Genomic DNA, 13,481 nt, shown 5'->3' with positions numbered 1-13,481 from the left:
GGGCAGAACAACAGATTTTTTTTACCTTGCCAGGTCGGGAATTAGATCTAGCAACCTTTTGGTTACTGGCCCAACGCTCTAACCACTAGGCTACCTGCCGCCCCATTGCAATGCATCCCATATCCCATATACAATCACAGAAATACCATGTAAAACCGCTAGTATATGGTTCCCATTGGCAGAGCTTGACCTATAGCTAGTAGGGTTCACAAACTCAGTAATGAGGCCAGGTCGATAATACATGGTTAAACCACCTCAGTTGAGTGGTGGGTTTCCCATGATCCACCTCTGGGACATGGAACACATCTGAAGTCTTTTCCCAAGGTGCCATCCTGCTGTAGCCTATACATATCCCATAGCCATTACCACCTGCTGTTTTGGACACAGGTGGATTTGGGTTACAGAGATAATTCCTACTGTGGTGGAGAACAGCAGACAGGCTATCTATCCCCTGAGTGACCTCAGCCTCTGCGTGGCCCCTGGAGCACAGGCCAGAAATAGACCAGAGATATAATAGGTCAACCTTGTCTTCACCTCTGGACCATGTTTGTCTGGTCCGGATCAGGCTTTTTTTGGTCTGACCCAAATCCTGGCCCAGATGTTTTGAGGTGTATTTTTATCCTAGCTGGACAGGAGGGACTCTGGTCAGTACTACGTGGCCAATAGCACTACTATTCTGATGTAAGGTTCCTATCAGGATCATCTCCTCCACGTCTGTTTGTCCTTATTATATCATGGTCTGAAATGTAACAACCAACTCCAGTCTTTCACCATATTCAGAGACACCTATTCTCTCTCCCTTGGCGTGATGCAGTAGGAGCAGTACGAATAACACTGGAGCTGTAATGAACAGGTAAAGGCTGGTAGCTGGAGGCTCCTGGATAACAAGCTCACAGTGCTGCACCGGGAACCCAATATCTTACTACAAGTGTACTTTAGCATCTCATTGCTTGAACTTCAATCCACAACTCGAAGGTAACTGGCTCTCAACAGACAGTCAACAAACCAGTAATATCTACCATGCTCCACACAACAGTACTACATATTCAACTATATTGTACATTATAAACTGGGTGGTTCGAGCCCTGAATGTTGATTGGCTGACAGCTGTGGTATATCAGACCGTATACCACGGGTATGACAAAACATTTATTTTTACTGCTCTAGTTACGTTCGTAACCAGTTTATAATATGGTAACCAGTGTATAATAGCAACAAGGCACCTCAAGGGTTTGTGATATATGGCCAATATACCATTGCTAAGGGGCCAGGCGTTGCGTCGTGCCTAAGAACAGCCCTTAGCTGTGGTATATTGGCCATATACCACACCCCCTTGTGCCTTATTGCTTAAATATACCCTGTCCCTGACCCTTTGACTCACACTCCACACTGGCAAGTCATCCCATTCACAGCTAATAAAGCATTTGACAGGTGATGTGTGAGGACGAGTACTGCATACAGTTGGCCCACTCAGAATGATCTGCCCTAAATTATGAATTGTATTGGTGTTTGTACCACTATGTTATTCTCACAGATGCCTGGTCCGCTTGACCAGCTTGGCCGGTTTGCCTGTGTGACCTTGCCGTCTGCATCCAGCTAGCTATGACTGTATGAAGGTGGCAGCTAACAAGATCTCTCTCTCCTGCCATCTTCCACCTGCTTTGAATACATATTGAGAAAAGGCCAGGCACTGTCCCACCAGTGATCAGAGCCTGATGAAAAATGCATGACCAGGGTGGGTAAACAGCTCCTCAATGTGGGTCAGCAGAGAAGAAAGGAGGAAATTATGCAAAGGTCATATTGATGTTGAATATGATCCTCACTTCTTGTGATATTTAGAAAAACCTTGGGAGGTTCGTATTGGATTGTTGATAAGAATGTTGGTCCGTGACAGTACAAGTGGTTAGAGTAACAGAGCTTCTGATAGGTCAGCTGCAGAGCTTGGAAAAACATGACATCATCAGAAAGAGGTCATAGAAGCACTACATCCAGTATGACTCTCTGTCATTAGTCAAAGTATCAATACCCCATGTGGGTGGGAGTGGCCTTAGACCAATGGGAGAGTTTCCTAGAGAGGCTGAATGAAGGGTGACCCTGAGAAGTCCAATATCACCAATTACCATTGATGTACACCCTACCATTAAAGGCCTTGTGAAACTCCTTTGTAGTTAGTTTAAAACTCCTTCCCAGCTCATTTGAGCAAGCACAAGCAGTAGATCACTGTTTCAATCAAATCTTATTATGCTAAGCATTTCTGGTCAGCCTTATTAAATATGTACCCTATTCATAATTGCACAGCATTAGCAAACCATTCCCATTCATCTCTCTGGTAATTATTTCATGTTGGATTACAGCAGGCAGAGCTACAGTGGATCCCCACTGACTGTCCATAACAGAGGCCAACAGAGCCCTGTGGTAGACTGGCGGAGAGACAAGACAAGAGGCGTTTGTAAGGCGAACTGAAACAGAATATACATGAGACACATCCATATTCGCCCATAATCTCACAGCCTTCTCTATGGCTGTCAGACTCATGCTCAACACTCCATGTCACTGAATGAATAATTTATTTCATCCCGGGAAGCAAAGGAAATTCTCCTCCAGATTTCTCTTCTGCCAGTGCACCATCCAGCCACTCAGATTCACTACTTCTTCCACCGCCGCAGTCGACGCTTTGCCTCTCTGGGGAAATACAAACACAAACATTAGGCTGGGCAGATTCCTTTGAAGAACCCTCCCCGAGCTATCCCAGATAGGCAGGTATCTGATATCTTCTCTAGGGGTAAAATCATTTTGGACTAGTGCCTTTAAAAGCTAGTTCAGCGTGCTTTACATACAAATTACCTGCTCTTAGCACCAGGGATGAATATCACTGCAGATTGTATGAAATCATCAGCACAAATAAAATGTGGGGAGTATATAGATGGTAAGTATCAAACTGCAGCACCCTCAGAAGCCACCATTTGAGCAGTTCAGTGGGGTTTGGGTCGTGGCGTCTCTGGGGGCCCATACAGTTTGTCTTGTCTAAAGGATGACAGTGCAGATTAATTGGCCAATCCAGCCCACTTCCTGTTGGCTCTTCCTCCCCTGGCACTGTGCCACACTGCAGCTCAGTGCCTGCTGGGAGGCCACAGCTCCCTAGAGGGGGTAGCAGAGTGCTGTTGCCACCAGGGAGAGGGGAGGGGAACACATGTTATGTTATGGTGTCCCCCACCATCCCCCCCAGTAGGAGTAAAAGGGTCTACTGGGATGGGTGTTTAGAGACCAAGTGTATTGTAATACCATACACTTGCCTTGATCCTAGATCAGCTTTGCAGAAGCCCCCCCCCCACCCCGACCCTCTGGCTGCCTGCCTGCCACTGAGAGGCCTTAGCCACGGGAGGTGTATGACAGAAGCCGACACCACAGGAATATTTTTCAAGACGTTGCCACAATCTCTGCACCCTCTGGGAACGATGCCAGGGGCTGTGTTCCATAATCAGGTCAATCAGAGGCAGAACACCTTCCCACCATCTCTCACCCCCACCCAGCACACCACCCTGCACCTCCTCACCATTCCTGGGTTTGGGCACAGAGCACAGCCTACTGGTGCCCTGCTATGTGTGTGAACATACAGAGAAGGTGTGACAGGGCTGGTGCCAGAAGGGGGGAAGAGGGGGGAAGGAGGGGGAGCTTCACACCTAACCAGACAGAAACAGAAACAGGTGAGCTATACTGACAATTCTATGTGTCTGAAAAACAGGAAATCAACAGCAAAGTGAACAAAGTTCAACATCTGCTACGTTGGGCACATTGGTCCTTTTCATAAGAACCCCAACAAAAATAAAATATGAAGATAAGAACAAAAGCTGCAACCTTAATCATTTTTCTAGGACTGAAAATTGGGATCTCGCTCCAAAGGATTACAACTTCAAATGAAAACAGATTCTGTTGGGAAATGTTTTCTAAAGTATGACGAAAGCTAGTTGCAAAGCCAAAAAAGAGAGAAAGAAGTACTCTAGTCTCTAGAACACAAAGGGATGTATGTACCACAGTCTCTTCTGTACTGGATGGAACTCTTTGAAAGAATTTAGAGATTTTAAAGATTTCATAGGGCTGAGTCACAATCAACCCAGCCCAGACAGTGTTGACAACTTGGATTAAATAGTGGCCAGGAGAAGATGTTGGCCAGAACCACATACAGTACCACTTCTACACAATGGAGGACAGACACATAAATGGAAGTACAGGGCAGGCAGTGTTAAAAAGACCAGCTTGTAGTTTCAGCACCCCTGAACTATTAGTTAGCTGTACTCTCCCAACACCCCTTATTTTCTTATTAGTGGTACCTACAAGTCACCCCACTTGTATCAGCCAATCATAGTTCACCATTCCCATGCAGCTCACTGACCTCTGCTGCTGCCATCAGAGTGAGATCGTGGTCAGATGAGGATGGATGTCTTGGACTGTTCCTCACCAAGTGTAAGTACTGTTGACATGTCATTGGTATTTTAGTTGGGTGTGGCTAAGGCAGTCGAGATATTTACCATTTATTCCTTTTCCATGTGTGTCATGCTATTCCTAGCCAGCTAGCCTAGTCATGCTAGCTCGTCTACGCTGTCATGCTAGCTCGTCTACGCTCCTCACGCCTAGTTTAGGATAGCCTATTCATATTATTATGTTCATATTGTCTGTGTACTTGTAGTCGTATTTATTGCCATGTAGAGCCTTTATGTAGTGCTCCTGTGCACTGGTCTAACAAGTAGCTTCATTTAGCCTTAGCCTTCCTCGTGTGCAGTTACTATTCCACAGTGGTCGTGGTCTCGTGCTCATGCAGAATCTGGTTGCATAACGGTCATGTTTTCAGTTATATGCTTACCAGTATTTGAATCTTTATGCTGTAACTGCATTCCATTATTGTTTCTGTATTAGTAATCAGTAATTGAACATCGTAGTGCATAGATGTGTGTATTGATGTGCATACTACGCTAAGCCAGTCTATTGGTTGTATACAGGCCATACTACTATGATACGACAGGACAGGCCATAGTATATGCTAAGCTAGTTTATTAGAGGCCATATGTATCTGTGTATGATATTGTCCAACTGCGCTACTGCCAATGCTCTGTATGGTCATTACTGGAATCTATCTTAATTTCTTCATAGAACCACTCTTATACACTCACTTTTACTGTGAGCCATCATTACAGAGGAGTGTGGTGTGTTGAACCCAATATCTGCAATAAACCTGTTCTGAAGGCATCTGACTTGTTCTTGCCGGACAGACCAGTGGCTGAACCTTATCAACTGGCAGCTATAGCTCTCTACTAGTGCCCAGTTCTAGCTGGTCCTCCTGGGTCAGACTTCAGTATTTTTCAAGCAGACAGAAATTAGAGTTAACCTTAACTCTCAAACGACATTCATGTAGAATGCAGGTATTATGAGGGTATGCTAAATAGACATTCATGTAGAATGCAGGTATTATGAGGGTATGCTAAATAGACATTCATTGGGGGTAAGAATTGTGAGATGGATAGAAAGGGATAGGACAAAATCATTCAGAGAAATGACTTTTTTTTTTAGAAGATTTTTTTATTTTGAAGAAAGAAGTGAAGGAGACAGTATTCACTCCTAACCTCATCAAAGCGCAGAAGCATTCTTCCTTACTCACACTTCAGATTTTCAATATTCAGGAGACTTATAACAATTTCTGTATTGTAGTAGTGGTGTGTTTTATAGAATGTAAGACTATCGAGAGTGCCAGTCAATGATCGACCAGAATAGACAACCTACCTTGAGACATCTGTAATGTGTAATGTATAACCATTCTGAATCACAAACCACAGGAGATTGCGGCATATGTACTGTTGGTTAACCATGACTGTCTAAAGGATATAATTGTAAATCTTAATAACACAGGGATATATTTTCGATGAGTTTCATCATGTAATTATTTTTAGATGAGTTTCCTCATCTTCTGCTGAAAGCCTGGTGCTTATTTTTGAACGGTGAGAGTAATGCAATCATTGAGAGATTACAAAGTTCCAAGAAACTGACTGATGTTTCCAAAATATTCATATGCACCACAAACATCCACCGAGTGATACTTCACTTCTCTGAACTCTGTGCGCACAACTGCCTTTTCGGGTGACTTGACGCAACCGGCATCATCATTGGCAGTCTGAGACACACACTGACTGCGTCATCACCGTCTCTCCTCTATGAATAATCCATGTCCTCAGAGAATCATACCCCCCCCCCATGCTACTGAAGTGGATGTGAAAACAGTCAAATTTACATGAACTAAAATTTACAAAAAGTTATATAACAGTTTTAAAGTTTACGGCAGCCCTGAAGTTATCTACGTCAATAGGAAGATAAGAGTAGAAGTGACTGAATAATTGTGTTTCCCTTTTCCCCTAACCCTATGCACACAGTGTGACCCAGCAGCACGCCACAGGCCATATCAGGGTCAAGGACACCTGGCCTTATGAGACAGAGACGGTGGCCCTGCTTAGCACTTGGCTCCTGGCCTGGTGACATCTCTGTCTTCTGATGGGAATTAGCAGAACACAGTGATCAACACTGACTCCCACAGACCCAGAGCTGGCCCAGAGCAGGCCCCTGTAGTCACAGACCCAGAGCAGCCCCCTGTAGTCACAGACCCAGAGCAGGCCCCTGTAGTCACAGACCCAAAGCTGGCCCCTGCAGTCACAGGCCCAGAGCTGGACCCTGCAGTCACAGACCCAGTGCTGGCCCCAGAGCAGGCCCCTGTAGTCACAGAGCTGGCGCCTGGAGTCACAGACCCAGAGCCGGCCCAGAGCAGGCCCCTGTAGTCACAGACCCAAAGCTGGCCCCTGCAGTCACAGGCCCAGACCTGGACCCTGCAGTCACAGACCCAGTGCTGGCCCCAGAGCAGGCCCCTGCAGTCACAGACCCAGAGCTGGCCCCTGCAATCACAGACCCAAAGCTGGCCCCTGCAGTCACAGACCCAAAGCTGGCCCCTGCAGTCACAGACCCAGAGCCGGGCCCTGCAGTCACAGACCCAGAGCTGGCCCCTGCAGTCACAGACCCAGAGCTGGCCCCTGCAGTCACAGACCCAGAGCTGGCCCCTGCAGTCACAGACCCAGAGCAGGCCCCTGTAGTCACAGACCCAGAGCTGGCACAGAGCAGGCCCCTGTAGTCACAGACCCAGAGCCGGCCCCTGTAGTCACAGACCCAGAGCTGGCCCCTGCAGTCACAGACCCAGAGCTGGCCCCTGCAGTCACAGACCCAGAGCCGGCCCCTGCAGTCACAGACCCAAAGCTGGCCCTTGTAGTCACAGACCCAGAGCTGGCACAGAGCAGGCCCCTGTAGTCACAGACCCAGAGCAGGCCCCTGCAGTCGCAGGCCCCTGCAGTCACAGACCCAGAGCTGGCCCCTGCAGTCACAGACCCAGAGCTGGCCCCTGCAGTCACAGACCCAGAGCTGGCCCCTGCAGTCACAGACCCAGAGCTGGACCCTGCAGTCACAGACCCAGAGCTGGCCCCTGTAGTCACAGACCCAGAGCTGGCCCAGAACTGGCCCCTGCAGTCACAGACCCAGAGCTGGCCCCTGCAGTCACAGACCCAGAGCTGCCCCCTGCAGTCACAGACCCAGAGTTGGCCCCTGCAGTCACAGACCCAGAGCTGGCCCCTGCAGTCACAGACCCAGAGCTGGACCCTGCAGTCACAGACCCAGAGCTGGACCCTGCAGTCACAGACCCAGAGCTGGACCCTGCAGTCACAGACCCAGTGCTGGCCCCAGAGCAGGCCCCTGTAGTCACAGACCAAGAGCTGTCCCCTGCAGTTACAGACCCAGAGCAGGCCCCTGTAGTCACAGACCCAGAGCCGGCCCCTGTAGTCACAGACCCAGAGCCGGCCCCTGTAGTCACAGACCCAGAGCCGGCCCCTGTAGTCACAGACCCAGAGCTGGCCCCTGTAGTCACAGACCCAGAGCTGGCCCCTGTAGTCACAGACCCAGAGCTGGCCCCTGTAGTCACAGACCCAGAGCTGGCCCCTGCAGTCACAGACCCAGAGCTGGCCCCTGCAGTCACAGACCCAGAGCTGGCCCCTGCAGTCACAGACCCAGAGCTGGCCCCTGCAGTCACAGACCCAGAGCTGGCCCCTGCAGTCACAGACCCAGAGCTGGCCCCTGCAGTCACAGACCCAGAGCTGGACCCTGCAGTCACAGACCCAGAGCTGGACCCTGCAGTTACAGACCCAGAGCTGGCCCCTGTAGTCACAGACCCAGAGCTGGCCCAGAACTGGCCCCTGCAGTCACAGACCCAGAGCTGGCCCCTGCAGTCACAGACCCAGAGCTGGCCCCTGCAGTCACAGACCCAGAGCTGGCCCCTGCAGTCACAGACCCAGAGCTGGCCCCTGCAGTCACAGACCCAGAGCTGGCCCCTGCAGTCACAGACCCAGAGCTGGACCCTGCAGTCACAGACCCAGAGCTGGCCCCTGCAGTCACAGACCCAGAGCTGGCCCCTGCAGTCACAGACCCAGAGCTGGACCCTGCAGTCACAGACCCAGAGCTGGACCCTGCAGTTACAGACCCAGTGCTGGCCCCAGAGCAGGCCCCTTGTAGTCACAGACCCAGAGCTGGCCCCTGCAGTCACAGACCCAGTGCTGGCCCCAGAGCAGGCCCCTGCAGTCACCGACCCAGAGCTGGCCCCTGCAGTCACAGACCCAGAGCTGGCCCCTGCAGTCACAGACCCAGAGCAGGCCCCTGTAGTTAAGACCCAGAGCTGGCACAGAGCAGGCCCCTGTAGTCACAGACCCAGAGCCGGCCCCTGTAGTCACAGACCCAGAGCTGGACCCTGCAGTCACAGACCCAGAGCTGGACCCTGCAGTTACAGACCCAGTGCTGGCCCCAGAGCAGGCCCCTTGTAGTCACAGACCCAGAGCTGGCCCCTGCAGTCACAGACCCAGTGCTGGCCCCAGAGCAGGCCCCTGCAGTCACCGACCCAGAGCTGGCCCCTGCAGTCACAGACCCAGAGCTGGCCCCTGCAGTCACAGACCCAGAGCAGGCCCCTGTAGTCACAGACCCAGAGCTGGCACAGAGCAGGCCCCTGTAGTCACAGACCCAGAGCCGGCCCCTGTAGTCACAGACCCAGAGCTGGCCCCTGTAGTCACAGACCCAGAGCTGGCCCCTGTAGTCACAGACCCAGAGCTGGCCCCTGTAGTCACAGACCCAGAGCTGGCCCCTGCAGTCACAGACCCAGAGCTGGCCCCTGCAGTCACAGACCCAGAGCTGGACCCTGCAGTCACAGACCCAGTGCTGGCCCCAGAGCAGGCCCCTGTAGTCACAGACCCAGAGCTGGCCCCTGCAGTCACAGACCCAGAGCTGGCCCACAGCAGCCCCCTGCAGTCACAGACCTAGAGCTGGCCCCTGCAGTCACAGACCTCAGTGATCCCACTGCTCCAAAGGGTCAGGGGGCAAGACTGTCACCACCAGAGTTAATTTAGGCCCCTTATGATCCTAACCTTGGGACACTAGATGGCTCTGGAAAGTCTCATTACTAACTTCCCAAGTCAGCATACTTTTTTGTCACGCTATGTGGAGACCATTATACGACATCCAATGGTGTGCTTCTGCTGGAATGGAAAATTATTTTAACAATGTCCCTGAACAGTCTCTGCAGGTCTGGACAGGCACACACACTGAGTCACTGTAACACAGCTAATGAGAGTTGTGTGTGTGTGTGTGTGTGAGAAAGAAAGTGTGTGTGAGAAAGAGAGTGAATGTGAGTGTACCTGCAGCTCCTCACAGACACAGTGATTCCATCTCCCCTTGTCAATCCCACCCTCTACATCTCCTGGCTGCATTCCCTCACACACTGCTCCTTTCCTCCACTGTCATTCTGCCTCCTCTTACTACAGTCAATAGAACAACATGGCTGCTCATTATGGGATTGCAATGGTAGAGAGTCTCTGGCAGCATGGACACATGGAACACCAGCCAGCTTCACAGATACAGCAGGTGAGCCTACAGCACCGACATGATGTTTACAGTGATTATACTAAATGCATTCCAAGACGATGTGGACACACTGTCTTGATCGGTCTATAGGCTTGAGGACATGGTGACTGCCTGGTCCCATTTCTTAACTTAGACCATTTACTGTGTGTGGGTAGCTATTGAGAGCCTGGATGAAGTGATCCATTAGAGTGTAACTAGACTATGTCATGTCCATCCATTGGCAGTTCAGTGGGAGCCAGGATGATAATTTTACTAATGTGCTGCTACAGCCATTAAGACACCACAGAGATAATCAGCTGCCAATTAATTCCTCTAATGAAGAAGGACTGGCACTACTAGAAATGACCCCAGGTCAGCTCATTGGGGAAGAATACTGGGTAACATCAAATCAAACTTTATTTGTCACATGTGCCGAATACAACAGGTGTAGACCCTACCGTGAAATGCTTACAAGCCCTTAAAACCTCTTACTTCTACCCCCTCCTTTTTCGAAAATTCTGTTAAAAATCGCGCAACTTTTCAGCGTCCTGCTACTCATGCCAGGAATATAGTATATGCATATGATTAGTATGTGTGGATAGAAAACACTCTGAAGTTTATAAAACTGGTTAAATCACGGCTGTGACTATAACAGATTGTGTGTTTCATTGAAAAACGCAAGAAAAACTGCTCTCTGAAAGCTAAAAATAATTTCCATAAGTCACTTCCACGAGTTGTTAAAAGAGAACAGAATTTAATATCGACCTGCCTGCAATTCATACAAATTCCACACGATGTCGCCATTGTCGTCATTTTCAATTGAATTAATTGTTGGAAAATCCATCTATCTGGCATCCATTTTCCCAGTCTTCACCCGGATGTAGTTGATGAAGACATTAGCAGCCATTGATTTGCAAGCGAAGACCTATTGAAAATACATCGCCCTGTAATCATTTTGATAGATTATAAACGTTTACTAATACCTAAAGTTGGATTACAAAAGGATTTCGAAGTGTTTTGTGAAAGTTTATCGTCGACTTTTTTAATTTTAAAAAATTACGCAGCGTTTAAAAACGATGTTTTTTTCTGAATGACACAGCTTCCATACAAAGCTATTTTGGGTATATATGGACCGATTTAAACGAAAAAAAGACCCAATAGTGATGTTTATGGGGCATATAGGAGTGCCAAGAAAGAAGCTCGTCAAAGATAATGAATGTTTTATATTTTATTTCTGCGTTTTGGGTAGCGCCGGCTACCGCAAAATCTGTTGTTTACGTGTCGTGCTGGCATTTTGGGGGGTGCATGCTATCAGATAATAGCTTCTCATGCTTTCGCCGAAAAGCATTTTAAAAATCTGACTTGCTGGCTAGGTTCACAACGAGTGTAGCTTTAATTCAATACCCTGCTTGTGAATTTTGATCAAAGATTGAGTTGTAACGAGTACATTTAGCATTTAGCGTAGCGCATTTGCATTTCCAGGGGCATACTTGAGACGTCTGCCAACAGTGCAGTTCAAGAAGAAAATATTTAACAAATAAACTAAAATAATAAAAAGTAAAACTATAAAATGACAATAACGAGACTATATACAGGGGGTACCGGTACCGGTACCGAGTCAATGTCTGGGGGTACAGGTTAGTCGAGGTAATTTGTACATGTTGGTAGGGCTGATAATAAACAGTGAGTAGCGGGTCAGATGCTGAGCAGTTGCCATACCACGCAGTGATGCAACCGTTCAGAATGCTCTCAATGCTGCAGCTTTGAGGATCTAGGGACCCTTGCCAAATCTTTTCAGTCTCCTGAGGGGCCCCAGTGTTGAGGATCAGCGTGGCAGACGTGTTGTTGCCTACCCTTACCACCTGGGGGCGTCCCGTCAGGAAGTCCAGGATCCAGTTGCAGAGGGAGGTGTTTAGTCCCAGGGTCCTTGGAGGAAATGTCATTGAGTGATGGTATGTTTGGCTACTGGAGGAGTCAGACAAGGAGAAGTGTCATTGTCTGTCCTTCCTATTGTAACAGTGTCACTCAAATAACGTCTGTGTGAGTACAGTATACTCCACAGTCATTGTCCTTGGGATATGTATTTTTGGTCAGCAAAGAAACATCATCCAGACGTTAGTTGTCTCTAAACAAAACCCCATTACTGATTTTCTATACAGAAGAATGAATCACTAACATTCACTCAAATATCCAAAAACACATTGAAAACCATCTTGTAAGTGGATGAACAGACATTTATTCTGCACAATTATGTGAGATGAATGGTGTGTGTGGTATCTAGTGTGTCAGAGTGCAGATGATTGGTGTGTGAGTCCAGTGGATGATTCATTAGAAGACTTAATTACTTTGGTGGTTAGACACTGGGACTGGGCTAGAGCGTGAGACACTATCTGTGTCACAGCCACTTAAGCAATAAAGACAGGATAACTGATCGTGAAGCCTGTAGACGTCATCGCCGAGCAGCGCTGGGGGACCTGTGACAAGGATGGAGGGAGAGGAGAGGAAGAAGGATGGCAGCGGCTAACTGTGCCTCTTAAGAGCATACAGGACAGATGAGAGAGAGGACTGTGACATGAGTTGGTAAAGAATGAAACAGGCTTGGGTTGTTGGACCACAGAATAATAATGTACTACTCCATTCAAACTTAACAGCCTCCCTGTGGGACATGGGAAATACGAGACTTGAACAATTACATGCCCTGTTTGCCCTTTTCATCAGTGACTCATAGTGCCATCTTTCTAGAGCAATTGTCATTGTCAAGGAAATGTCAATAAAGTTAGGTTTCTATTGAGTACAGACCGAAGCCCCTGTGTGTTTCTCTGCAGTACTGCATGGAGCGAAAGATCAGTGCAATTAGGCATAGTCTCTGACACAGGTGGATGGAGAGAACACACCGCGGACTAATGATCCAGGAAAATGGCCTTTAGTAAATTACTGTATGTGTGTGTACGTGCGTGTGTGTATCCACACAAGGTGACTCAATCTATCCAAACACCACCCTGCTCTGACAGCAATACCCTGGATAGACACAGAACATATTAAATCTCTCCGGGGCCAGAACCAGAGCTTCCCACCAACCAAGAGAGACATCAATCATCTGGAGGCCGGGTCTGGAGCCACTGGGCCAAATCCAACTGAGAGACTCCACAGCAACTCCATTACAGAAATATGGAGCAGTCATACTGTACCTTGCTAAACAATGCATACCAGCACAGGGATGAAGTCAGCAGAGTATAAGTACCAGTTCTGCCCCACAGTCCTGGTGGTGTGAGTCATCACAGACACATGATGTAGCAAAACATTTGGCTCCTGACTAAGATACGGAAGCCCCGTTTATACCTGGTTCTAACATGCGTCCTATGTTCTGATCTTGTCCACATTCTGATTGTACCAACATTTTTAGACAGGTGGAGATAATTAAGACACATTGTGATCTGATTGTTATCAGATCTCATAAGTGTTAACAGCCAAGATCAGGTCAAGAGTGCAGGAAGCGTGTACTATGTTTAAATGGGGAAAAC

At 48.4% G+C, this 13,481-nt stretch overlaps 1 protein-coding gene across 1 annotated transcript; it reads left to right on the top strand.

Moving 5' to 3' along the window:
- Window positions 1–3,455: 3,455 nt before the first annotated feature.
- Window positions 3,456–9,381, top strand: LOC139422557 (calphotin-like). Its single transcript, XM_071173704.1, has 5 exons — window positions 3,456–3,562; window positions 6,417–6,515; window positions 6,691–7,158; window positions 7,304–8,729; window positions 8,761–9,381. The coding sequence occupies exons 1-5, from the start codon at window positions 3,456–3,458 to the stop codon at window positions 9,379–9,381; spliced, it is 2,721 nt and encodes a 906-aa protein (XP_071029805.1).
- Window positions 9,382–13,481: the final 4,100 nt, after the last annotated feature.

Source organism: Oncorhynchus clarkii, chromosome 12 (assembly GCF_045791955.1).
Source record: "Oncorhynchus clarkii lewisi isolate Uvic-CL-2024 chromosome 12, UVic_Ocla_1.0, whole genome shotgun sequence".
Taxonomy (NCBI): Eukaryota; Metazoa; Chordata; class Actinopteri; order Salmoniformes; family Salmonidae; genus Oncorhynchus; species Oncorhynchus clarkii.
Note: the sequence above shows the minus strand (reverse complement) of the source record. Positions and strands in the feature narration are given on the sequence as shown.

Coding starts and splice junctions, on each gene's coding strand:
- LOC139422557 (XM_071173704.1), top strand. CDS start 3,456: ATGCCAGGGGCTGTGTTCCATAATCAGGTCAATCAGAGGCAGAACACC. Junction 3,563..6,416: donor CACCTCCTCACCATTCCTGG/GTTTGGGCACAG, acceptor CTATGCACACAG/TGTGACCCAGCAGCACGCCA. Junction 6,516..6,690: donor AGCACTTGGCTCCTGGCCTG/GTGACATCTCTG, acceptor TGGCCCCTGCAG/TCACAGGCCCAGAGCTGGAC.